At 41.3% G+C, this 27500-nt stretch overlaps 1 protein-coding gene across 1 annotated transcript; it reads left to right on the top strand.

The window, feature by feature from the left end:
- The first annotated feature begins 19872 nt into the window (after positions 1 to 19872).
- On the top strand, positions 19873 to 25548 carry FOXI3 (forkhead box I3). The gene is made up of 2 exons (XM_020979032.2): positions 19873 to 20596; positions 24514 to 25548. The coding sequence occupies exons 1-2, from the start codon at positions 19873 to 19875 to the stop codon at positions 25158 to 25160; spliced, it is 1371 nt and encodes a 456-aa protein (XP_020834691.2). The 3' UTR covers positions 25161 to 25548.
- The last annotated feature ends 1952 nt before the right edge of the window (positions 25549 to 27500 follow it).

The following is a 27500-nucleotide window of genomic DNA, read 5'->3' as shown; positions in this document are numbered from 1 at the left end:
CACTCTGGTATCTCTGCCAAGAAAACCCCAAATGGGGTCATGCAGAGTTGAACAACAACAACGATATGGTCAGATCTGTGATTTAGGGAAATTGCTTTGGCAGCTTAAGCAGAGGATGGATTGGAATGAGGGGAGATTGGAGGCCGGAGACCAATTAGTTGTTCTCTCCTCCGTAGAAAGGGTACGATAATACCTATGTCACCTATATCACAGAGTTCTTGTTTTGAAAAAAAAATCCACCTTGGAACTTAAGTGTGAGCTATTAGTATTATCATAGGCCTCCTAATTAGCCGACTTTAGCTATCAGTGCTTTGGACTTATGCCCTGGGGAGAGAAGCAAAGGTCTGAACTTAGCAAACACTAACCAATTTAGGAGTTTTGTCTATAGGTTTTGGTTTTATCAGTACATACTTAAAAGTAGCTCATCTTTAACTACAAAAAGATTTCAGGAAGCTAAATTAGTACACCTGAATGAGGTGCAGCAGGGCTGAATACAGTTGATACTGGCCTCCTGGCTGTTCCCCAAGCCTGCAATGCTCTCCCTCCTCTACTCTGATTACTGACTCCCCCTGGCTTCCTTTAAGTCCCAATTAAAATCTCAACTTCCCTCACATCTCTTAATTCCAATGCTTTCCTTCTTCTAAATTAGTTATTAAATTAGTAACCAAATTATTTAAATTAATTATTAATTGATTATATTAATTATTTAAATTAATTTAATTATTTTCTATTTATCCTATTTACAGATTGATTTGCACTTATTTGTTTATTTTCATATTGTTTCTCCTATTAGATTGTAAGCTTTTTGAGGGCAGAGGCTATTTTTTGCCTCTTTTTGTATCCCCAGTACTTAGCACAGTGCCTGGCGCACTGTAGCCACTTATTGTTTATTGAATTGAAATCAGGGCATCTGAATCAGAGTCTTACCTGTGATTCAGATTAGCGCTGTGATTGTGGGTAAATTGCTTCAGCGTTCTGGAGAAGCTGAGATTGGAGCTGTCCGCTTCACAGACTTGTTATGATGGAAGCACTTTAGAGAGCTTAAAACAACAAAATTGTGAGTTGCTGAAGAGCTTGGATGATGACTACAGCAGAATACAATAGGTAGTTGGAAGTTACAGAGCACTTTAAAAATTTGCAAATTGATTTACAGAATGAATGCAAAAATTATTAAGCCCTGAGGTAACAAACTAAAAAGGACGGGTGCCTGCTTCCTGGGAACTCACGTTTTAATGTGGGAGATGATTGCCTATAGAAGTTTCAGGTGTAAGTCAGATGGAAAGGTCCCATGGCATACCTCTTCTTTTAATAGCATTTCCACTGATGAAATCATATCAGTGTCTAGTGTAGGAACACTTGGCAGCACCACGGACTTTGGTGGGAAGAATTTATTTCCCCCTGAGCTATCAGAGGCTGTGAGTGCAGCATCCCCCAGAAGCAGCTGCCAGGCAATATCTCCATTGGGATTGTTTCCTGTGATGATGGCTACAGGGGCTGGGCTGGACTGGAAGATAGCTGGGCTGTGGTACTGCCACTTTTGGGCTTATCTGCCAGCTGGTGGCAGTTGGTCAGCAATTGGTGGTGGTGAGGAGGGTGGACCTCCTTCTCCAGAGTGATTGCACTCCTCTATGATGGCTATGGGGCCCAGGCTGGAAACAGTATTGCTACAACCAAGGCTCTTTGATTCAGGGTCCTGGTCCATCAAGACTTTAGGGGAAGCAATGGTTGAGGTAGAAGTCGAGGTGGTGGCTGTGATTTAACTTGCCTGGCACATACAGCAGCCTCAGGTGCCTTGACAGGTGGATGGCTAAGAGGATATGGCTGAGAATACAAAGAAAAGCAAAGCTCTCATTCTGATGAGAAGGAGAACATGCAAACAACTGTGAACAAACCAATCACATACAAGATAAATTAGAGACAAGCACAGAAGGTAGGCCCTAGCATTAAGAGGTACCATGAAAGACTACTTGCAGAAAGTGGGGTTTTAGTTCAGATTTGAGGGAAGCCAGGAAGCAGAGTTGAGGAGGGAAAGCATACCAGGTATGGGGTACTCCAGAATGGAATCAGGAGATGGAGTGACTTGTGGGAAGAACAGCAAAGAGGGCTATGTCATTGGATTATAGAGTACATGGAAGGGAATAAAGTATAAGACTAGAAAGGTAGGAAGGAGCCAGGCTAGAAGGGCTTTAAAAGTCGACTACTACATTTAATCCTGGATTCAATAGGGAGCCACTGGTGTTTATTGAATGAGGGAGGGGAAGGGCTAAACAAGGCCAGACTGGACTTTGGGAAGAGTATTTTGATAGCTAAGTGGAGAATGTACCACAGTGGGGAGAGATTTGAGGAAGGAAAACCAAGCAGAAGGCTATGGCAATAGTCCAAGCATGAGACGTTGAGGTGCCTGGGCAGTGGTGGAGGCAACGTCAACAGAGAGAAGGGGACATGTATGAGATGTTGCAAAGGTTGAATGAACAGGACCTGGCAACTGCTTGGATATGAAGGGTGAGAGAGAAGAGTCAAAGGTGACATCCAGGTTAGACATGTTTGTCCGAAAAAGAGCATAATCTCAATACGAGTAAACAGTGTGATCGAGTTAAAACAAAGATGCCAGTGCAATCTGGGGCTACAGCCTCCGGAAATAAGATGTCCTGGTCAGCTCTTATGTGGAGTATCATTTTTAGCACTGGTCATCCCATTTCAGAAAGGACGTTTGTATAAGGTAAAGATCAGCCTGAGGGCAGCTAAGAGGGATGGTGAGGCTGATAGCATGTTGGTATAGGATGATGGGCTGAAGGGACCCAGGACAACATTTAGAAGGGACATAATAGCTTCTTTAATTATTTGAAATTGTTTGTCCTTCATTTTTTGAAGAGCACTAATGATGTCACAGGGTGATATCTTGACTTGTGTGTAAATTGGGTTTAAGTGAGGCTGAGTTTTGAAAAGCCCTCAGCTTCGCTGTCTCCTCCAGAGTCATAAAAATCCAGTGGCAAGGCAAAAGTCAGGATGCAGTGGATGGATGGCCATTTAGGCAGATGGGCTAATGCAGACTGAGGGCAACATGATACCCCAAGCACGTGAAGCCGTCCCTGGCAGAATGAGCAGATGAGAACAATTTGTTCCAGGGGCCATGAATGAAGCTGAAGCAAGTGATGGGGAGCATTGAGAGCTTGGCGAGGCACTGAAGATGCTGAAGTCATGCACTGCATCCCAAGCCATCACCAGTCATCTTCACTTTTGTCCTGCCATTGCACTCCAGTGCCTCTGGAAGACAGAGTGAGGTTGATGATTGTGCAACTCTGCCTCACTTCAATGCAATCCATGGGCAAGTCTAGACATCACCTCATGATGTCATAGCTCCTCTTCAAAAATGAGGGCTGAACAACAGTGTTTTGGGACTTCTTCCCCCTTTCTATTTTATTGTTTGTTACAATTAGTAACTTGTCATGTAAGAGGAATGGGAGGGATTTATTGAGCAATGAAGGTGGCATGAAAAAATATCAATACAATTGTTTATAAAAAGTAATGAGCCTTGATCATTGGAGATGTTCAAGCAAAGGTTGGATAATCATTTGTTGGATATGTTGTAGAGGAGATTTTTTTCCCCTCAGAAATGGGTTGAACTAGATTGTCACTGAGGCACTCTCCAACCCTTCTGTGACTTGGGCCTCTAATTCTATTCCTGTCACTATCTACCTGTGTAATCTTTCTAAGCCTCACCTTCCTCCACTGGAAACATGAAGTGGCTTGGCTGGATCACTGCTAGCATCCTTTTCAACTCCTGCCTCCTTTTTCCCGACCCAGAACTCTGGAGGGTGGGGACTATGCCCTAACTTCTTTATATCTCTAACATCTAGTACGTTGCCCAACAAATAATAGGTGATTAAAAAATACTGATCTAAATTTGATGTTGGTGAACCTCTCTGGGCCTCAGTTTCCTCATCTGTTAAATGAGATTAAATGAGATAACCTCTAAAGTCTAACTCCAGATTCTACACATTAAAGTCTCCTCTTATTTTTTCTCTCTCTTCTCCCCTACCCAACCCAGGCAGATATAATCCTAATCTTTTATCTCTTACATGGCATCTCCTGTCTTTGAGGAGCAGTCCCCTGGGAGGCAATTTTTATTTCTCACTTTTTTTTTTTGCAAGGCAATCAGAAGCAGAGAAGTTCATTGGAGTTGCCCAATTTTATCAAAGCAGGGGAGAAAAAGCAATTTGTCTGTTCCATGTCCTGAATGAGTTCCCCTGCAACAGCCCCAACAAGAAATATAGGAGTAAAGTGAACACTGACAAAGAACTTCTCAGAAGCCCTTGAGAAGAAGGATGATTTTATTCATTGGATCTGTATCCTAGGGTTTAGAACAGTGCTTGGCACACAGTAGGCACTTAATAAATGCTTATTGATTGACTGTGTAGAGTTTCTCTAAAGCTGGGGTGCTTAACTTGGGGTCTCCGAACTTGCTTTTTTTTTTTTGGTGAGGCAATGGGGTTAAGTGACTTGCCCAGGGTCACACAGTTAGTGTCAAGTGGCTGAGGCCAGATTTGAACTCAAGCCCTCCTGACTCCAAGGCTGCAGCTCTATCCACTGCACTACTTTCTGAACTTGCTTTTTAATGGAATTGGTTTCCTTTGAAATCCTGGGTATTTTATTTATGCCCTTGAAAACGTGGTTCTGAGGTGTCTCAGAGTGGCTTCACCACGCTGTCCTAGGGATCCAAGACACACACACACACACACACACACACACACACACACACACACACACACGGAACTCTGAAAGCCTAAGGCCTCAAAGCTTATTCTAACAATATTATAGAGTCATCTGACAGAAAACTGCTTTAGGTCACATGCCCAAGGGCCACATACCTGCATCAACAATTCACATTGCAACTTCCATCATTACTTGCTAAGGAAAGATCTAAATGATCAGTTCTTAGCCTCTCATAGTCCACCTTGATCTTAACCCCCTGTTGGATGTGTCTGGTGGAGGGTTCATGGTTGAGAAAAAGGTGGCTTCAGGTTCCATGGTAGGACAGGAAGCGACCAGTCCTAAGTACTGCTGGACTTAATTCATGTTATTGTGGAGGTGTCATGGAAAGGTGGGGTTGGGCGTGGGAGTGACATTTGGTTTTGAGGAAACAAAAGTCAGCTGTTTTAAAGTGTGGATTAAACACACACTCCAGGTGTTTTGAAACAAGTTTCCCCAAATAGTCTGCAGCCTGCATTCCTTTGCATAGCTACCTAGGAAAAGTGTCTCTTCTGGCTTAGGAAGATTCATTAAAAAATTGCCACTCCTGATCCTAACATCTTAATCCCTCCCCATTTGCTAACAATAGAAAAAGCCCACCTGACAAAGGTGTCTGGCTAATGCTATGGTTCCTTTTGCCTTGTGAGAACTCATAATGGGCAATTTCACTTCTCCTCTTTCCTGAAATCTGAAAGCAGAGCTAGCTGGGCAATCTACCTCACTTGATTTGGGTTCCTCCTGGAAATGAGAAATAACAGCTCACAAGATGTTTTCTTCAAAGCAGTCCTGCATACATTATCACCCCCAGTTCACCTGTGGTAACCACTTAGGTAAGTAACAACCTACCTAATGTCACCCAACTGGTCAGTGATAAAGCAGAGACCTGGAGCTCACATTCCTCATTCCATTATACCATTCTGCCTTTGCTTCAAATGGAATAGATGGTTGTCTGTGAAATACATGGTTGGGATTGTAAAAAAAGCAAAATAAAACAACAACTTTGAAATAATGGCTAACATTTATATAGCATTTACTTTGTGCCAGGCTCTGTGTTAAGCACTTTACAATTATTTCATTTGATCCTCACAGCAATCCTGGAAGGTAGACACTATTATTATTCCCATTTTATAGATGAGGAAACTGAGATTAGACAAATAAAGGTTTAAATGACTCCTCGAGGGTCACACAGCTAGTGAGTTTCAAGAGGCCAGATTTGAACTTTGATCAATGTAATAACCAATTGTTATTTGAGAGGACTGATGACGAAGCCAGCTTTATGTGTAATACATACATACCTCTTGACAGAGCAGTGATGAACTCAGAATGAGACATATATTTGCATTCTAAATGGAGGAATTTTCTTTGTTTGCCTATGTACATTTGGTTTAAATTTTTTTTTTAATTTCATTTCAGTTTTCAATAAATAAATATTTGTTTTTCTTCCTTTCACCTACCTCTAATTTAAAAGAATAAGGAAAAAAACCCTAGTAACAATATATACAAAAGATAAAGAAAGATGTTTTGTTACAAGGGTTTTATGACAAATTTGTTACAAGGGTTTTGTAACATATTTGTTCAGAAGATTTCAATGTTCTTTTTCTTCCCTTACATTGGTGGGTATGGGTAGAAGAGAGAGAAGATAAGTAGCATCAGAAACACGTATACATATTTGTTGCAATGATTTTTTTTTATGTGTAATGCATACATTCACTTGGGTGTGGGGGAAGGCAAGAAGGAGGGAGAAATGGCCTGGGGATAAAGTTGCCTCTCGCCCTCCAAAAAGTGAAACAAAAAAGGAAACAAAGAAGGAAGGCCATTGAGGCATTAAAAAATAAAGAGCACAGAAGAGAACATAAAGAAGGGCAGAAGGAATCCCAGACAAGCAAGACAGCTTTGAAAGTTACATGTTGAATTTATTAAATACTTAAGAAGAAAAGTAAACTGTAGGTAACAGAGATTCATAGTTTCATCCTCTTTTTTTTCTGTGCTACTAGGCATTTGGAAACACTGATTTTATTTGGTGTTTGTTAAGCTCAGAATAAAAAGTAATAAATTTTAAAAAATTAGGAAAAAGACTGAAAAAAATTCATAGTTAAGGTTAGGCTTCTAGATCTGCTCAGAAATGGAATATGTCCTTTTAGCTTGAAACTAACCCAGCTTTTAGACAAAGTTTTCGAAATTTATCAATTTAAATTGATAAATTTCAACTACTGCCTGAGGGTCCAATCCAACCTTACCACCTGTTTGCCAGAGCTAAGAATGACCATTCAGCTATAGTTTGCTGACCCCTGACCCTAGCATATTGCAATAGTCTTCTAACTGGTGGTCCTGATTCAGATCTAGCCCTTCTCTACTCAACTGCTTAATTAATCTTGCTAAGACAAAGGTCTGACCTCAACACTCCCCTGCCCCAAAAATCTTCTGTGGCTCCCAATTGCCGTAAGGATAAAATACAAATTCCTCAGTTTGTGATTTAAAGTTTTCTATAGTCTCCCTCTCACTTACTTTTCCAAACTTTTCATTTTGCTCCACTGTATACCTGCATTCCCCTTTGAGCCAAATTGGCCAATGAGCTGTTTCCCAAACTTGGTATTACATCTCTCACCTCCAAGTCTTTGCACAGGCTGTCCTCCATGTCTGAAATATACTCCTTCTTAACTTCTACCTCTTAGAATCCCTAGTTTCTGTCAAGCTCAATTCAAGTGCCAATTCTTGGGGAAAGCTTTTTCATATCCCCTTAGTTGTCAATATTTACACACGCATTTTTTAAAAAAATATTTATGTATTTTGAACAATCATTTAAAAATTTTGAGCTCCTAATTCTCCCCCTTTCTCTACCCCTCTCCTACCCATTGAGAAGGCAAGAAATACAATACCTTATTACATATGTGAAATCATGCAAAGCATATTTGTTTATTAGCTATGTTAAAAAAAACCACAGACAATAAAAAGCAAGAAACAGAAAGTGAAAAAGAATGTGTCAATCTGCACTTAGAGTTTACCAGATCTCTTTCTGGAGGTGGATAACATTTTCCATCATGGGTCCTTTGGAATTGTCTTAGATCATTGTAGCTAGGTCTTTCACAATTGATCCTCATTATAATATTGCTCTTACTTTGTGCAGTGTTTGCCTGGTTCTGCTCACTTCACTTTGCATCAGTTCATATAAATCTCCCCAGATTTTTCTGAAACCATCCTGCTTGTAATTTCTTATAGCACAATGGTAATCCATTACAATCATATACCACAACTTTTTTTTTTTAGCTGTTCTTTAATTGATGGGCATCCCCTCAGTTTCCAGTTCTATGAGCAGGTAAGATTTATATCAGGAATGTAGGGGTGGTTCAATATTAGGATAAGTACTAGCCTAACTGAACATATCAAAAACAACAAAAAGTATATAATTATATCAATAGATGCAGAAAAGGCTTTTGACCAAATACAATACCCATTCCTATTAAAAACACTAGAAAGCATAGGAACAAATGGAGTCTTTCTTAAAATGAGAAGTAATATCTATCTAAAACCAAGAACAAGCATTCTGTGTAATGGGGATAAAATTGAAACCTTCTCAGTAAGATCAAGAGTGAAGTGAGGATGGCCATTTTCACCACTATTACTCCATATCATACTAGAAATGTTAGCTATAGCAATGAGACAAGAAAAAAAAATTAAGGAACAAAAATAGACAATGAAGAAACAAAAATGTTACTTTGCAGATGATATGATGGTAGGCTTAGAGAGCTCTAGAGAATAAATTAAAAGATTAGTCAAAACAATTAACAACTTCAGCAGAATTGAAAGATATAATCAAATAAACCCACATAAATTATCAGTATTTCTATATATTACAACAAAACCCAGAAGGAAGAGATAGAAAGAAAAATTCCATTTAAAATAACTTGCAGATATTATAAAAATACTTGGGATTCTCCCTACCAAGACAAACCCAAGGACTGTATGAATATAATTACAAAACACTTTTCACACACTTAAAGACATATCTAGGGGACAGCTAGGTGATGCAGTGGATAGAGTACTGGCCCTGAAGTCAGGAGGACCTGAGTTCAAATCAGGCCTCAGACCAAACACTTGACACTTACTAGCTGTGTGACCCTGGCAAATCACTTAACCCCAATTGCCTAAAAAAAAAAAGACATCTGAACAATTGGAGAAATATTAATTGCTCATGGGTAGGTAGAGCCTATATAATAAAAATGGCAATTCTACGTAAGTTAATTTACTTATTCAGTGCCATACCAATCAAACTACCAAAGAATTATTTTATAGAGCAAGAAAAAAATAACAACAAAATTCATCTGGAAGAACAAAAGGTCACAAACTCCTCTCTTATCCATAAATCTGTCAAGTGCATTTTGCCATGCTCCCTTATTTTGCTTATGATATTACCTTTTATGTCTAATTCATATCCATTTTGACCTTATCTTGGTATATAACGTGAGATATTGGTCTATGCATAGTTTCTGTTAAACTGCTCTCCAGTTTTCCCAGCAATTTTTGTCAAATGGTGAGTTCTTTTCCCCAAAAGTGTGAATCTTTGAGTTTATCAAACACTAAATTACTCGGGTCATTTACTTCTGTTTATTATGTATTTAATCTAGTCCACTGATTTACCACTCTATTTCTCAGCCAGTACCAAATTATCACTTTGTAATACAGCTGAAATATGGTATTGTTGGCCACCTTCCTTCACATTTTTTTTTCATTGATTCCCTTGCTATTCTTATAATTTCTGATTAGTTTTTCATCTGTGCTTCCACAGTCCTTTATTGAATGTAATTTTTATCTCATTATGTTCTGAAAAGGGTACATTTAATATGTCTGTTTTTCTGCATTTGTTTGTGAAATTTTTATTCCCTAATACAATAATCAATTATTTTGAAAAGTGCCATGTATTCCTGGAAAAAGGTACACTCCTTTCTATTCCCATTCAGTTTTCTCCAGAGGTCTATTATAGCCAACTTTTCTAAAATTCTGTTCATCTCCTTAACTTCTTTCTTATTTTATGGCTACATTTATCTAGCTCTGAGAGGGGAAAGTACCTCACTGGTATAGTTTTACTGTCCATTTCCTCCAGTAACTTTTAACTTTTCCTTTAAGAATTTGGATACTGTGCTGTTTGGTACATATATGCTTAGTATTAATATTACTTCATTGTCTGTGGTGCCTTTTAGCAAGATGTAGTTTCCCTGTTTATCTCTTTTAATTAGGTCTATTTTTGCTTTTACATTGTCTGAGATCATGATTGCTATCCTTGCCTTTTAAAAAAAATTTCAGCTAAATCATAATAGATTCTGATTCAGCCCCTTATTTTAACTCTGCATGTCTCTCTCTGTTTCGAGTATTTTTCTTGTAAAAACATGATGTTGGATTTTGATTTCTAATCCATTCTGTTATCTGTTTCCATTTTATGGGCAAATTCAACCCATTCACACTCAAAATTTTGATTACTAACTATGCTTTTCCTTCAATCCTATTTTCTTCTGTTTGTCCTTCTCTCTGTCTCTCTCTGTCTCTGTCTCTGTCTCTCTCTCTCTGTCTCTCTGTCTCTCTCTCTCTCTCTCAGTCTCTTTACCCTGTCCCTCCTCAAAAATCTGTTTTAGTTCTGACCACTACCTCCCTTAATCTGCTCTCTTTTAACTACTCCCTTCCCCACCTTTTTCTTATCCTTTTCCCCTCCTTCCCTGTTGGGTAAGAAAAATTTCTATACTTAAATGAATATTAAATGAATATATAGATAGATATATCTATATCTATCTATCTATATTCTTTCCTCTTTGGACCAATCAGATGAAAGTGAGTTTCAAGCATCCACTCCACCCTACAGCATATTCCTCTCCATTGTAAAACCCCTTCCTTGTAAGCCTCTTTTATATAAAATAATTTCCCCTATTCTTTTTCTCCCTTCCCCTTCCCTCAGTGCATCCTCTTTCTCACTTCTTCATTTTTTTTTGAGATCATCCCATCATAACTGACTCACATCCATGCCCTCTGTTTATGTAAACACCTTCTAACTGCCCTAAGCAGCGATAAAATTCTTAGGAGTTACATGTATTATTTTCTCTTACAGGAATGTAACAGTTTAACCTTATTGAGTCCCTTATGATTTTTCATATTTACTTTTTTATGCTTCTCTTGAGTCTTGCATTTGTCATTAAATATCCATTCCCCATCCCACCCCCACCCCTGAAGTATTACACTCAGTTTTACTGGGTTGAGTATTCTTGGTTGTAATCCTAGCTCCTTTGCCTTACAGAATATCATATTTCAAATCTCTTTACTCCTTTAAGGGGTAGCTACTAAATCTTCTGTGATCCTGACTGTGTCTCTATGATATTTGAATTGTTTCTTTCTACCTGCTCCAAGTATTTTCTCTTTGATCTGGGAGCTCTGAAATTTGGCTATAATGTCCCTGGAAGTTTTCATTTTGAGATCTCTTTCCAGTGGTTATTGGTGGATTCTTTCAGTTTTTATTTTACCCTCTGGTTCTAGTATATCAGGACAGTTTTCCTTTATAATTTCTTGAAATATGATGTCTAGGCTCTTTCTTTCATCATGGCTTTTAGGCAGTCCAGTAATCCTTAAGTTATTTCCCCCTCAATCTATTTTCTAGGTCAGTTGTTTTTCCAGTGAGATGTTGCACATTTTCTTCTATTTTCTTTACTTTTTTTTTGCTTGTTTATTGAAGTTTCCTGCAGTCATTAGCTTTCATTTGCCCAGTTCTAATTTTTGAGAAATTATTTGCTTCAGTGAGCTTTTGTACTACTTTTTCTATTTGATCAATTCTGATTTTTAAAAGTGTTATTTTCTTCAGTGTTTTTGTGTGTGTGCCTCTTTTACCAAACTGTTGCCTTCTTATAATGTTCTTGCACTGATCTAATTTGTGTTCCCAATTTTTCCTCTACCACTCGTTTGATTTTTAAAATAATTTTTCAGGTCTTCCAGGAATTCTTGTTGGCCTTCTGTCTAATTTGCATTTTTATTTGAGGTTTGATTGTAGCTATTTGACATTATTGTCTTCTTTTGAGTTTGTGTCTTGATCTTCCTTGTCACCATTGTAGTTTTTATGCATGGGGTTTTTTTTTGTTATTTGCTCATTTTTCTAGCCTACGTCCTGACTTTGAACTTTATGTTAAAATTGTTCTCTGTTCTCAGGGCAGGGGACCACTGTCCCAAGCATCACTCTTTTTTTATGCTGCTGTTTTCAGAGCTAGTACTGGGGCGTTGGAAGTTTTCGGTGCTTCCAAGATAGTGTTATCAAGAGTGATGTTGTGACTGTTCTCTTTCTACTGGAAGTGATACTCGTCCTCAGAATATAAGAGCCATTATCCAATTGGTAAATGGTCAAAGGATATGAACAGGAAGTTTTCAGAAGAAAAAAAATCAAAGTTATCAACAATCACAGGAAAAATACTCTAAATCACTAATAATTGTTGTTCAGTCATTTCAGTCATGTCTGACTCTTAATGATCCCATTTGGGGTTTTATTGGCAAAGATACTGGAGTATTTCCCTCTCCAGCTCATTTTATAGATGAGGAAACAGGCTAACAGGGTTAAGTGATTTGCCCAGGGTCACACAGCTTGTATCTGAGGTTGAATTTGAACTCAGGTCTCTCTGATTCCAGGCCTGGAACACTCTATTCACTTTATCACTTAGCTTCCCACACTAATAATTAGAGAAATGCAAATTAAAACAATTCTGTGGTGCTACCTTATACCTATCAGATTGGCTAACATGACAGAAATGGAAAATGATAAATGTCGGAGGAGATGTGGAAAAATTGAGACACTAATGCATTGTTGGTAGAGAGGTGAACTGATTCAATCATTCTGGACAACAATTTGGAACTATGGCCAAAAAGCCACAAAATCATACATACCCCTTGACCCAGCAATACTGCTACTAGGTCTGTATTCCAAAAAGATCAACAAAAAGGGCATGTGCATACACCGGCACACGTGCACATCCACACCCACACACATGCACACATGCATGCACACACACACATACATGCACATAAATAAATATGTGTGTGTGTCTATACGCACACACAAAATATTTATAGCAGCTCTTTGTGGTAGCAAAGAATTGAAAACTGAGGGGATTCCTATCAATTGGGGAATACTTAAACAAGTTATGGTATATGATTGTGATGGAGCACTACTGTGCTATAAGAAATGACAAGCAGGATGGTTTTAGAAAATTTTAAAATATTCTCTAAGTTTTCTATGAGTTTCTAAACTCCCTTTGTCAGACCCCTGTCTTGGGCTTCTGCCACAGAATGCCCATTTTTTAAAAATTACATTTTCCTTTTCTAAAACTGGTAATTAAATCAATCAACAAGGACTAGAACCTTTCTCAATAAATACAGGAGTAAAGCAAGGATACCCACTCTTCCAATTATTACTTGATATAGTTCTAGAAATGTTAACAATAGCAAAAAAAAAAAAGAGAGAGAGAAACAATTAAAGGAATAAAAATAGGTAAAGACAGGCATGTGCTGAAGCCAGCTCGAACCAGCTGACTAGAGCCAACTGTTAAATTTTTAGTGTGAGCATACACATCTTAGAAGTAGGCAAACACTATGTATTAGGTTCTGGTTTATCATGTTCTTGATTGTCCAGATTTAAGAAAGTGATGAAGAAAATATTAATAATGCTGATTAAACTTAAAAGTATGTCATGTTTATATTTTTTCTGGTTGTGAAACATGTACCAGCATGTTCTCAAGTATAGAGGAAATAAAACTATCCTTATTTGCTGATGATACAACAGTTTGCTTGGAAAATCCCAGGGAATTAGCAAAAATAATAATTAGGACAATAGCTTCAGCAAAGTTGCAGGCTACAAAATACTCTCAAAATCAGAAGCTTTGCTGTATTGTAATAACAAAATCCAAGAGGCAATAATAGGAAGGGAAATCCTAATCAAAATAAATACAAAATAAAATATTTGAGAATCACATATCTACCAAATACCAAAATACATAAAAGATTGGGGAGAATGGTAGATCCTACCTTTAAGGTGGGCACCCAGGGCAGCCAAATCATCATTTCCCACCTGGCACTTTTCTGGACTCTGTTATGCCCCCATAATAGACAACTTTATCCACCACTTCAGCTTCTTTTTGCGTGTGGTTTTCTCTCATTAAATTGGGAGCTCATTGAAAACAAGGACTGTCTTTCACCTTTCTTTCTATCTCCAAAGTGGCACAGTGGCTGGTACATGGAAGGCACTTGTTGACCGACATGAATATAATGGAACATTACTATCTTGTAAGAAGTGATGGAAATGATGAAAATAGGCAAGGATGGAAGATTTACACAAACTGATCTGAATTGAATAGGCAGAGCCAGCAAAACAATACATACAACTATAACATATATATTATATATATAAAGAGCATATATAACATAACTATAACAATGTAAAACAAAGAACAACCAGAAAAAAAGAATCAAAAGTGAATGCTGCACAATTATAAAGAGCAAGAAAAGACACACCCATCTTACCCCTTTGCAGAGGTGAGAAACACACAAGTATTGTACACTGTATATATTTTCAGACTTTTTCAATGTATTGATCAATTATGCTGAGTTCTCTTTTTCTTTTTTGTCTTTAAAAATACTGTTTCTTATATGGGATAGCTTTCTCAGGGGAGGAAGAGGAGTGATACTGGGGGAAAGTATAGTGATGTAAGAAACAAAAAATAATCAATAAAAAAAATAAGTCATTGGCTAAATATGTAGTCAGCACAGCATCATTTTGTCTTGACTTTTGGGACCCTAGCCCAGCAGAAGGTCTCATCTGGCAGTGATGTCACCTTTGGATGTGAACTTGGGGGGAAAATGCTATGTAGTGGGAGCTATGTTTTGAGCCTAATCCCAACTCCCCCCAGACACCGTGTGTGTAGGCATTGGGGGATTACGACCCTGAGGTGTTGGGGAAAATGCCTGAACTTGTGTTCTTGCTATAATTTCTAAGTAAATATCTTTGTTAAAGGCAATTGATGTTAGATAGTAAAATGGAACTCAGGAGCACTAGTCATTGGCGCCCCCTAACAATTTGGGAGTAACACAACAGATCAAACAGATAGCAAAGAGATACCCCCACGGGAAATGTAGCAGGCCTGACCCAGAAAGAGGAAGCAGATCATACATTTGACCTATTTACTTTATAGTAAAATTCGGCTTAATGACAGCATTTTGCTAAAGCTCTTTATTATCATAAACTTTAACTCTGCCATGGCAATGTAAGGAGATTGTAACATTAACAAGTCATATACTCACCTAACCATCCTCAAACTTCCTTTAGAGAGTTTTGGGAACTTATTGGGTAAGTTATCAATTCTAACACCCAGAAGGACAAAGTTAGGCATTACAATATAGCAGGTTCAGAACCTGTACACGTAGCATGAATATATTTAGACATATATAATCTGAGCTGCCTAGTCCATGTCTCTGGGGAGCTGGGGTTTCTACCTTTGTGGGGAGTAGGCCAAAGGTTGTTGCTGGGTGATCACTCCTTCACTCTCCTATTTCTATGAAAGATATTGGACATGAATATATCGATTACACATTACATAATTGCATTCTAGGGGTTTGATGCTCTTTTTAGGTGTTCAGGATAAAGCCACTTTTTTCTGGTCCATAGGAGGACATAACATATATCCACCCAGAATGGGTAGGTAACAGCTTCATCTCTTGGTCATTTTAGCTCCCCTTCCACCAACCACTTGGTAAAAAAAAAAAATCAGAAAACAATAATGGGAAAATTATACAGATATTTTAGGTAACAGAACACAAGAGGAGGAGGTGGCCATTCTGTGATTTAGAAACAAGATGGAATCTCAGCTCAAATGAAGAGAGCAATCTTTTGCTTAGCACTCTGGGATACAGCACTAGGAATTAAGGGACATTTTGGGGGTGTTGACTCCTCCCCACAAGCCAATGGCTTCAGGGCCTCCCATAGGCCCAAGTCCATGCTTCCCCTCTCTTTCCCTTGTCTTCTCTCCCTGATTCTCTTGCTTCACTTTTGAGAGTCATATCTCTCTTGCCAATGCCATATACAGAGTCATAGTTACTCAGGAATTGACCAAATCTTCCGAGGGATAGGGCTATACAGGGGGCAGCTAGGTGGCTCAGTGGATAGAGCACCGGCCTTGAAATCAGGAGGACCTGAGTTCAAATCTGGCCTCAGACCAAACACTTGACACTAGCTGTGTGACCCTGGTCAAGTCACTTAACCTCAATTGCCTAAAAACAAAAACAAAAACAATTTAGGATAGGGCTATGAAGTAACAGAAACTTCTCTAATGCATACCATATTGCCACTCTATTACCTTTTTTTGGATCTCTTATCAGCTGGTTATATGATAGATTTTAAAAAGGAAATCCTAGTGTAAAGGAAGGAGAATCCTAATACAGCCAATATAGAAACTACTCTGAGAATAGCCATTAGAAATCATAAGCCATGATTTTATTTGCAGTTGAGCTCCTGATATAAATGTAACTTCTCTAGCAACACTAATGTGCTAATAATGTTTTCAAGTTGCTAGACTTCTAATTGCTTCTCTTCTCTGAGTGCAAATTATTTTTCCATGATGCTAAGTGCTTAAGTGTGAAACATGATTGAACTCTATAGCTAACATTTATATAGTGCTTACTATGTGCCAGGAACTGCCTAAGCCCTTCACAATCATTATCTCATTTGATCCTCACAACAACCCTGGGAGGTAGATGCTATTTTTATCCCCATTGTACAGATGAAGGAACTGAGGTAATCGGGGCTTAAGTGACTTGTCCAGAGTCATATAGCCAGGAAGTATCTGAGGCCACATTTGAACTCTGGTCTTCTGGCTCCCTATCTGTTGTGCCACCTAGTTGCAACTATTCCTTTAGAAAATGAATTCAGTTGACTGGTATTTCAAGGACAGAAAAAAAAAAGGAATGTTAATAAACAAAAATGAAAGGAACCAGGTCACTAGGAGCCACAGTGGATAGAAGGCTGGACTTGGGTCAGAAAAATATGAGTTAAAATCCAACCTCAGAAACTTATTAATTGTATTAATACTTATCAAACTTCTTACTATCTAAAAGGAAAATTGGGGGCATGGAAGATTAGAGAAAGAATTCCTAATTGTTCCAGTGATACAACCAAAAATATATTTCCTCCACATAAATTTTGTAGTCATTGCTTAGCAAATCGCACTCCAGGTGATTTTTTTTTCTTTTAAGAAACCTTTGTTTTTAGGCTCATCGAAAAATTTGGTTAAGTCTTCATGATTCTATATGTTGCCTTTCAGGGAAGGGAGTTCTTTCTTAATCGTCTCCAAACCTGGGCAAGTCACTTTAACTTCTCTCTACCTCAGTTTCCCCTTTTGTAATAGCACTTTCCTCCTAGGGTGGTTGTGAAGATCAAATGAGATATTTGTGAATCACTACATAAATGTTAGCTTAGCTATTATTACTGTCATTGAATTAATTACATATTAATTTTTATAAACTTTCAATTTTATTTTCTAATAATGCAATATTTTAGTTTGCATGAACAGAAATGTATTCTACGACTTGCTTGTTATTTGCATAAAAAGGTAATATAAGAATCATTGAAGTTGTAAGCAATTTGTACTTTATACAATGTATACTTTCTGCCAGTGAAATGGAAGATATGTAACATTCTATTAGTCTGTTTAATATTTTCTTAACCATTCCCCACTTGCTTTCTTTAAAGTGTTATTTCTTTTTCAGAAATTAATTCAGCCACCACTAACTATAATTCAGAGCCCTTCAGCCATTTGCCACAATATAAGGACAAGAAAGGTGTAAGTATACCTAGTATGTGAGACTGTTATAGAGATAAAGATACTCTAGGTGGCTCTGTGTTTTATTAAATGGAATTCCAGTATCTGGAACAAAAAGATGTTATGCAGGATGTAAGCTGATCATATAGAAAGAACTAACCCCTATTTAAACAGAAAAGACAATGATTAATAGTGCCTTTAAATTACTTTTATTTAGTTGAGTTTAAACACAGCAATAAAATTTAAAAACTAGCCCCTTCTTTAACAGATGGGAGTTGCAATAGCTCCTTCCTCCATAAAATACGAAATTCTTGGGTAAGCTGTCAACAACACAGAATGGTTTAGGAATAATTAACATATAACCCCCTCCCCTCAAAGGCAACATACAGAATCATTTAAGACCAACCAGATTTTTCAATGAACTTAAATGCAAAGTTTTTTTTAAAATCACACCGCATGCAACTTACTAAGCTATAATTACAAAAATTATGCAAAGAAAAAATATTTTAAATTGTATCACTGGAATTATTAGGGAGACACTTTCAAATTCTTTTGTCTGTCATGCCTAAAATTTTCTTTTTTTAGATACTAACCTTCCAATTTATTAAATGTTTACTTAAAAAGTAAATGATAAATTTGGAAAGTACTAACTTCCAATATTTTTCCACTTGAATGAATTCAAAGTTATCAACCCGCCTAGCAGATGCTAGAAGCATATCTGAAATCATTAAATCTCTTACTTAACTCCACCATATCCAATAGGTAACACATAAAATGGTGGTACAGATTTTAAAACTGCAACTGTGCTCATCTGAATGAAGAATTAATCTTCATCTCCCTATAAAAAATAAATCGAAGGTATACGGGACAATACCGATCCTTCCCTTACCCAAGATTTTTACTCTACAACACATCTCCCAAGTCCGAAAGCATGGTTTTTAGTTTGTTTATTTTTGCTTTTCCAGAAAAACTATTATAAAGATGTGATTTACATTTCTGCTAGCAAAATCTAAATTAGGCAATTAGATCGTTTTCTCGATTTTGGATTTCAAGAGGTGAAATACATTGATATAGGTGCTAATTTCAAAAGTTTGCACTCACCCAGTGTAAACAATTTTATCATTGAGTATTTTTGGAATATTGGGATATTTGGAATAACTAAACACAGGAAGACTTTTTAAAGTTTACTGAATAGTCCTATTGGTTTCTTCCAAGCTTGAAAATGGTCAAAGAACAAGGTTTTATTTGCCTCCAAATGAACGTGAAAAGTGAATCGTATCGTTTAGATTTAGAAGGCACAAACTCAGAAACAGCGTACCGGTTAGGCTCGCTTTTTTAAAGAGCGATACATTCTTAGTAAAAGGTGGTCAGTCGCAAAGTCCTGGGGAATTTTAATAAGGTCTCCTCCCCCTAATGGGCATTTATGTTTCTTAGACGAGATTTCTACGATGGTTCTAGAAGGTGTAGAGTGCGATAAGAGGTATAATCGGTCTGCTATCTTTTTGGAGGGGAGTGGTAAGTCAGCGCTATTTGCACAGTTAAACTAGCAGCTGGTTTTCCAAGTGTTAATCCTATCAGGAATTTTAAATAAGTGCCACTTCTACTTACACTGTCTCTTGTTCAAAGGTCTCTAAAAGGACTTTCTTTTCTTTTTCTTTTTCTCTTTCTTGCTTAAAAGAAAAAAAGGGGGGAGGAAAGTAAGAAGAGAAAGATCAAAAGGCCCCTGAGACCTCACACACATATTAATGAATTTTTTAATTTTAATTAAAGAATTTTACCAACCCGATAGCAGGCAACCCCAGCCCCAAGCGGCCCAAGGGGGTAGAAGTCGATTATTGGCAGAGGGTAAATCTAAATACTGTGAGGCACTGCACCCAAGGAAGAGTGAGAATCAGGAGGAGTAAAAGTGGGTTAAGATGCTTTAGGCGATCATGGCCACGAGCGGGAAGCGATTTTTAAAAGTTCGTGGGCTCGGATCTAGTCTCTCTCCCAGTCTCTCTTTCAACCTGGGGCTGGGGAGTAGTGGGGGAATACAGGGGAGCAGAGACGCAGGTTCCCTTGCTGCCTTCCGGGCACGGAGAGATCAGAGAACGGGATGCATGAGAAAGCTCGCGGCCGTCTGGCGCCCAGCTAGACTTGCTGGGCGGGACAGGGCTGGGCAAGGCGTGGTCTGGCCAGGCCCCCGCGTCCCCGCCCCCCAACTCAGCTCTGCGAGGCGCGGCGGGGCCTCCCCTATAAGGAGGCTGAGGGCGGCCAGCCAGTCGGAAGACCACAGCGCCCGTAGGTGGCCCGTTGAGGGATGCTCTCTGCGGAGCGGCGAGGCCAGCCCCGCTCCCCTCTGGCCGCGGACATGGCCCTCTACTGCGGCGACAACTTTAGCGTGTACCCGCAGGCAGCCGCCGCCTCCTCCAGCGCCACGCAGTCCCCCAGGGCTCCCTACGCTCTTCCGGATTACGCTCCGCCGCCGCCCACCGCAGCTAACCCCTACCTGTGGCTCAATGGGGCGGCCGGCGTGGGGGGATCCTCGGCCGCCGCTGCCGCCGCTGCAGCCGCCGCCGCTGCTTACCTGAGCCCCGGACCGCCGGCGCCCCCGCCGCCGCCGCCACCCTCCGGGGGCTCCGCTGGCCCATTCCTGCAGCCTCCTACGCCGCCCGCGGGACCCTTCGGCTGCCCGCCACCTCCGCGTCCCTTTGCCCCCGCGCCCGCCCCGCCGCCCCCGTCTGGCCCCGGGCCGGGACCTGGCTCGCCCTCTGGGGCCGCCGCTGAGCTGGGCTGGCTGTCGCTGGCCAGCCAGGAGGACCTGCTCAAGATAATGCGGCCGCCCTACTCGTACTCGGCGCTCATTGCCATGGCCATCCAGAACGCGCCCGAGCGCAAGCTGACGCTCAGCCACATCTACCAGTTCGTGGCAGAAAGCTTTCCCTTCTATAAGCGCAGCAAGGCGGGCTGGCAGAACTCCATCCGCCACAACCTCTCCCTAAACGACTGCTTCAAAAAGGTGCCCCGCGACGAGGACGACCCCGGTGGGTAGCTGACACTTCACCAGTCCAACACGGCTGGCGGTCTGGGCTGGGGGAAGGTAGAAGCTCGGGGCGCGCGGAGACGGGGGAGGCCAGGGCGCTCGGAGGGGAAGGGGGCGCGTGAGAATCCCACATAAGGCGAAACACGCGTGAGAGTGCAGCGGGTGAAGGGAGTTGGAGGGAAGCGTCTGAGAGCTTCGGGACTGAGAACAAGGAGGCTCTAGGAGGGGGCGAGACGGAAGGCGTGAGGGAGCGAGGAGCACAGGTGCCTCGAGGCGAGCTCTGGGATCTGGAGGGACGCAGACTGTAGTGAGAGAACGCGTGGAGTGGGGGTGGGGGAGTTCAAACGCCGGACCGGAGGTGCATGTGTGGTGGAAGTAGAACCCGGGAAACCAGGGAGCTGGAGGGCTCTTGAAGCGGAGTGGGCGTGGCGCCAGGCACTGGTACTGGAGCACCTTGCCGATGGGAAAGGGTGCTTACAGCGGGACGGAGGCGCAAACGCAGGCACGGAGACTCAAACTCAACAGGCAGTTTTGGGAGGGGTAGAGGCGCTAGGGCCCTTGGAGGTGGGACAGGGGACAGGAATAGGGGGTACAAGTGCTTGAGCCCCCTAACTGCGAGGTGGTCAGGGGCCATGAGATGTGTGGGTGCTGGGACTATGGGCCATAGACATGTGGAATTGAGCCTTCTTCCACTGTAGGCAAGAGGGCTTCAGAGAAGGCTAGGGAATTCATTGGCCTAACCTTCCGTCACACTCGGGTCTGAGTGGGGACGTTCGTATAGAAAGGAACTTGAAGAAACCAGTATATTAGGGTAAGGGACAAAGAGGGTTTTTGAGAAAGAGAAAAAGGAAAAGGGCTGTCTTAGGTGGAGAGGGGAATGAAGAGGCCTCAACTCTCCAGGGAAGTGGGAGAAAAGGCCAGTGACACTTCAAAAGAGAGCCGAAGCAGTCCCTTCAACTCGGATATAGAAGGAAAAGGAGACACTGACCTCCCCCATCTCTCTTTCTCCCCCAAAAAATTTTGAAAGACGGTAGAGTGAGAAAGCAACCTTTGTTTGACTTCCAGGCAAGTGAGAAGAAAGAAGGGAATGCGACCCTCTAAAGGGGGGGGGAGGAAACGGCCCCTGCTAGCCAAGGAAGGAAAAAGGGGATCCGTGCACCCAGCAAAAAGAGGCTAAAAGAGGGGACCCCAATATTCTTACATAAAGTGAGAGAGAAAAAGAAATGAGGCATCTTTTTTAATTAGGAAGAAAAGGAGGCAGCTTGTTGAGAAAAATGGGAATGTTGTATTGAGTTGGGAACAGAATGGCTGGGTAGGGCAGCTTATGTTAGATGTAGGGGACAGACTGTGGATCTAGGAGTGAAAAGCGATTAGGACAACACACATTAAAGGGAGAGGGCTTGGAAGGACGGCTAGTACTGCCAGACAAGGATGAAGCAGATTCTAGGTAGGAGAAAGAATCAACTGGCCAGTGATTTGTATGGGTGAATCCTGAAGTAATAGCCACCCCCCTTTTTTTAAGGGATTCTGACCTGTTGAGGCAAATCATGTACTGTGCAATGTTGGGGGGAGGGGAACTTGGTAGAAGAGTCTATATATAAATTTGCCATTAGTTCTTATTGGTTATTACCCTTGTAAAGGAGTTCCACTATATCCTAACTGGGAAAGAGCATACCACCATGCAAGAGTTGTTTAAGTGGTAGTGGAGTTAGTAGAAAGAGTTGTAGTTCCAGGGCAAACGATTGTGTCTTTCTGCGAGTTACTATCCCCCTAACATTTTGCTCAATAGTTTATATTTAGATCATAAATCTATCCCAGTCTTTCTTTGTCTCCCCCTCCCCATCTACCCAAGTCCTGCTTGCATAATGTGTGCAGTTATATGCACACCCTATATGGGTTCTTACCTAATGCCTGAGCCCCAAAAGGTTAGATGAGTTGAAGCAAGCTGATGAAGAATCCTGGGATGTTCAGAGATAGTCTGCCAGCAGACAATTTTGAAGTTTTTTTTTAATTGAATGTAAAAGGTACTTCAGACACTTACCTGAATGACTGAGCAAGTCACTTAGTTCTGTTTGCCTCAGTTTCCTCATTTGTTAGAGAAAGCTGGAGTAGGAAATGGCAAATCACTCCAGTATCTTTGCTAAGAAAACTGCAAATGGGATAACTGAGAGTCAAACACAACTGAAAAACAAAAGGTACCTGGGTGATTTCGCCTGTGGGACCTATTTACTGCCCATCTTCCTATAGATAAAGAACCTTGGGAAGAAACTGAAAACTCCACCCTCCTGGGGAAGGTACTGGGAGGGCTTGGGTGGAGATGGGGAAAGGTGGTGCTCGAGCTGATAAGCTAAATGTTGAAAGAAACTGGGGGTTCTAAGAGATGGAGATGAGGAGGGGAGAGCATTTTAGGCTGGAGGGGGACATTACAGAGACGGATGGAATTTTGGGTGAGAGATTGCAGGTAGAGCACCAGGATTTAACCCAAAGATGTAGGACTTTGTTTAGATGCCCTGGAGTTTAAGAACAGCCAAAGACTTTAGGAGTCAGCTGGCAGATCTTTCTCTTTAGTATGCACCACAGGAGATTTATCACCTGAGATTATCAGGTAGACTCCTGTGGACTTTATTTCACAGTGACTTTATGGCCCAGAGTAATCCTGATTATCCACCATTCTGCTGTAGTTACTTCTTATTAAAACACCTCAGTATTTAAGGAATGGCTCCTAGATAAATATTAGGTAGCAAGTTTTTGTTACTACTATTTTTGCATAATGAAAACAAAACGCTAAAATGCAGCGTTAGGCATGTTGGAGGTTTCAAAGAGTTAGAATGTAAAATCCTGTCTTTTTCAAAGCCTTTTATACCCTGAAGATGTTGTATACCAGTACAATGCCATTAATGTAATCGATGCTCATTATTGTTTCCTTGTGGTGATGGTGGCAAGAGAGATTTGGGTGTATGAGTTGTGCATTTTCTTCATCTTTAGGAGTGTAGATTTCCGTCCCTTACAGCTTGGTATTCCATAATTTCATGTGATCAGAATTTAGGGGGAAGGGGAAGAAAATAGGGACTTTTAACATCAGATACTGAAAAGGGTTGGGGGAAAACCCTAAAGGATAACCTTAACTTAGTTTAGTACTTGGAGTCAGAATCATCGATTTTCAACCACAAGCAAGTTCTTTATGACCTGAACTTCAGTTTGCTCACCCATAAAATGCAGAAAATAAAGACTTGGTGTTACTTATTCCATGGGGTTATTATGTGGAAAAGGGAAATAATATGTGACCCAGTGGAAAGAAGACTGATTTGTAGTTAGAGGATTTGGGTTCAAACCCTGTTTCTGAGATGACACCAGCTATCTGGGTGGCTTTGAACAAATCATTTAGCATCTATGGGCCTCAGTTTCCCCAGCTGTAAACAACAGGGTTGAATTGGGTGGTCTGAGTCCATTCTCTCTAGTCCTATGATATTGGATGAGAACCAGAACTCCAGAAGTGATCAATGAAAGTGACATTACTAACCAACTCTGCCCCAGAGAGGTGGGACCAACTTGTATTTAGAGCAACAGCCCGCAGCAGGTTCCCAGAAAGATTTTTGCTGAGCTGAGACTGCTCAAGAACTAGTCCGGCGAAGTTTAACATTGTCCGGGGCTGGCCACAGGATATGATGCCTCTATTGTGCTGTTAGAGGGGTTGCTATCTTCATGGGTGCTGGAAGTATTAAAGTCTTGTCATTTAGATTTATCTGGGGTCAAAGTGACTTGCCCAGGGTCACCACGCAGCCAGTAGGGGTCACACTCAGGTCCGGGGCGCCATCCACTGGGACAGCTAGCTTCATCACTCTGGTCTGGAAGAGGTGGGGGGGTAGTGTGGAAAGGGAACCCATCGCTGACTTTTTTTTTTTAATACCTCTCCCGCAGGCAAAGGCAATTACTGGACTCTTGATCCAAATTGTGAGAAGATGTTTGACAATGGAAACTTTAGGCGGAAGAGGAAACGGCGCACGGAACCCAGCAGCAGCAGCTCCTCAGTGGCCGGGGGGATCTCTAAGCCCGAAGAAGGAGGGGGCCCCGTAATAGTGGTGAAGCCTGAAGCTGGAGACAGCCCTCCGTCCCTCCTGGGCCCCTCCCCCTCCACTCCAGAATCTCCGGAGGAGCCCAAGAGCAGCGCCTCACCTCCCAGCGGCCCTTTACTGTCCTCCACCCCCTGCCTCAAGTCCTTCTTCAGCGGCCTCAGCAGCGCCAGCGGTGCAGGGAGAAGCCACCAACCCAGACACCTGGGGCTACCTGGCGTTCCCGCGGAGCTCTCCTCGCGGGGCCTCCAGGGGGCGCAGCGGAGCGCGGCCGCCGGCTTTCCCCCTAGCTCCCTGTCTGAGGCTCAGCCCGAAGCCTTGCACTTGGGCAGCAGTAGCAGCGGCAGCGGCAGCAACATCAGCAGCCCTCGGCCCTCCTCCTATTACAGCCCCTTCCCCACCAGTGGCGGCCAGGGCAGCCACTTCAACAATCCATTCTACAACAGCTTCAGCGTCAACAGCCTCATTTACCCCCGGGAAGGCTCCGAGGTGTAAGTCCCTCCTTTCCTAGAGGCAGGGGGCCAAGGTAGAGAGAGGCAGGCTGGGTGCCTCGTGTTTGTTGGTTGATGGGAGAAAAGGCTTTTAAACTTTTGAAATGTGCAATTAAAGCCAGGTGCGGTGCACAAACTGCTTCCTCTTTTCCTTCATCCCTAACAACCACTCAGCACAGGATAAGCAGAGGGTTTTGAAAATACACTGGATTAGTGATTGGAGATTTTCCTGGGGCAAAACCAAGACACAGTCTAGAGGAAAAACTCCCAACTTCCAAGACCCAAAGTGAATGTGTCTTGGGGGTAGGGAATAAGTAGTGGGAGTGGGAGGTCATGAGTCATGACATTTCGGGTGACTTGGACTGCTGGTTAATTGGAATATCTGTTGAACATCTTGGAACCCCCCCAAAAAAAATGAAGATGAGGGGACTTTGTGATGTTGTACAGTTTATTTCTTTAAACATTTCTTTGAAGATGTTGCCTGAAAATCAATACCAAAGATACTAGTGGTTCTCAGGCTTCCTTTTGTGCTTTTTACACGATGGATTTTAATGAACTTTTGTAGATACTGTTTCTATATGCAATTTTATATTTGTAAATTAATACAAGTTGTTCTAATTTATCATTTGAACAGGGGTAAAATTTATTTTTTTCCTTAAATAAAATGAAAATCGCTTTCACTACCAAGAATCTCGTGAAAGGAATTCTTCCTTTCTTTTCGTTGGATTTGCACTTTAGCCACTGTCACCTGGCATGGGGTAAGACCTGTGGAAAAGAGTTTTGCTTTCTGTCTTGAAGTCAAGATATTTCCTTCTTTCACCTAGCCCTTACCCAGGAACTTAATCCAAGGTAACTGTACTAAAATTATAAGGGCACACACCCTGAGCACTTATTGCTAAGTAGTACTGTGGTTTTGCCATTTAGATTTAGGATGTTTCAGTTTTAGCATCCTATTTATTTGAAGAAATTCAAGGAACTGTAAGACAAAGTCAGTGTTGTTTGTCCCCTGTATGCTGTCATCTCCCTGGAACTTGAGATGCTGGAGGGAGGGACTAAACTATCTTCAATCATTTAAAAAGGCGTGAGCTAAATTGGCCTGTTAAGGACAAACATATTGCTAGAAGATGGAGAAAGTGTTTGTTTACCCTCTGCTAAGTGGTTCTAAAGACTAATTCTGGCAGTTTTGGAGTAAGAATTGTATTGCATTCTTATTCAAAGTGGAGTTAAGGGAAAGGGGAAATAGAGATGAATGGAGATAATTATATTGTTTGGACCACCCTCATTGAAAATAACTAATGCCTTCTCATACCCACTTCACTCAATTGTGTTGTCATAAAGCATTTATTAAGCTCCCACTATGTGCCAGGCACTGTGCTAAGCTTTGGGGATACAAAGAAAGGCCAAAACAATCCCTGTCCTTAAGAAGCTTCACACTCTAACGCTTCAACTATAGGCTTCAATTTGTAGGTACTCACGGGGTGTTTTACTGAAGACCCACGACAAATAGTTTTCAAAATTTCGTTGATGGTTGTTCTAGCGTTAGTTAGATTTTCTTCTGAGGAATGGAGGTGCGTCCTCTAGGGTAAACCTTTTAATCTCTCCCTACCTCAATTCCTTCGTTTGTAAAATGGAGTTGTCCTGGAAGTTCCTTTCCATCTTTACCCCTGGGTGGGAAAAGAATGCTTAAAATTCTCTCAATCTAAAAAACGATAAAGGCACTTAGGCTAGAACGGGTGTGTGTGTGTGTGTGTGTGTGTGTGTGTGTGTGTGTGTGTGTGTGTGTGTGTGTAGGTATACAGAGGCGACGATCTAAGTGGAAATCAGATCTAGGTTAACTTCCATTAAAAAGCTTTCGATCTTTAACAACGGACCTGCCGAGATTTTTCATAGTCCCGACATTTTCGTCTGAGGAAATCTGGTGGGTCCGGTTTAATTCATTTCCACTCCTAAAACCCGACCCTGTGCGTTTTTTCCCTGGAGCCGAGCGCGTAATTGGCCCCCAGATAGCCGCTTGGTTCTGTCGGGGAGCAGCCTGGGTGACTCGGCTAGCCCCGGCTCCTCCCCTCTCTCCTAGGGCACCTGGGGCCCAGGTAAGTAACACAGCCCACCCAGCCCGAGGATTCTCTTTGCAATTCAAAGCGGCTGCCGCGGGGCCCAGGGAAAAACTCCAAACTCTTGAGTTTCTTTCAGATTAAGCCCGGAAGCCAGAGAGAACTGCCTGGGACCAAAGAAGCAGGTTACCTAATTTTTAACACATACCGCAGGATCCATAAATGCGGAACGGGTAAAGACCTTAGAGGCAATTACTTCGTTTTGCAGAGGAGGAAACAGGCCCAGAGAGGTT

The sequence above is a fragment of the Phascolarctos cinereus genome, unplaced genomic scaffold (assembly GCF_003287225.1).
Source record: "Phascolarctos cinereus isolate Bilbo 61053 unplaced genomic scaffold, phaCin_HiC Scaffold_2;HRSCAF=192, whole genome shotgun sequence".
NCBI classification, from domain to species: domain Eukaryota; kingdom Metazoa; phylum Chordata; class Mammalia; order Diprotodontia; family Phascolarctidae; genus Phascolarctos; species Phascolarctos cinereus.
This window is presented reverse-complemented; position numbering and strand designations above follow the sequence as displayed.

Bases quoted from the DNA above. Each gene is read 5' to 3' on its own strand.
- FOXI3 (XM_020979032.2), top strand. From the start codon at position 19,873: ATGCTCTCTGCGGAGCGGCGAGGCCAGCCCCGCTCCCCTCTGGCCGCG. The intron at 20,597-24,513 runs GTGGGTAGCTGA...CCTCTCCCGCAG, and splicing joins CCGCGACGAGGACGACCCCG to GCAAAGGCAATTACTGGACT.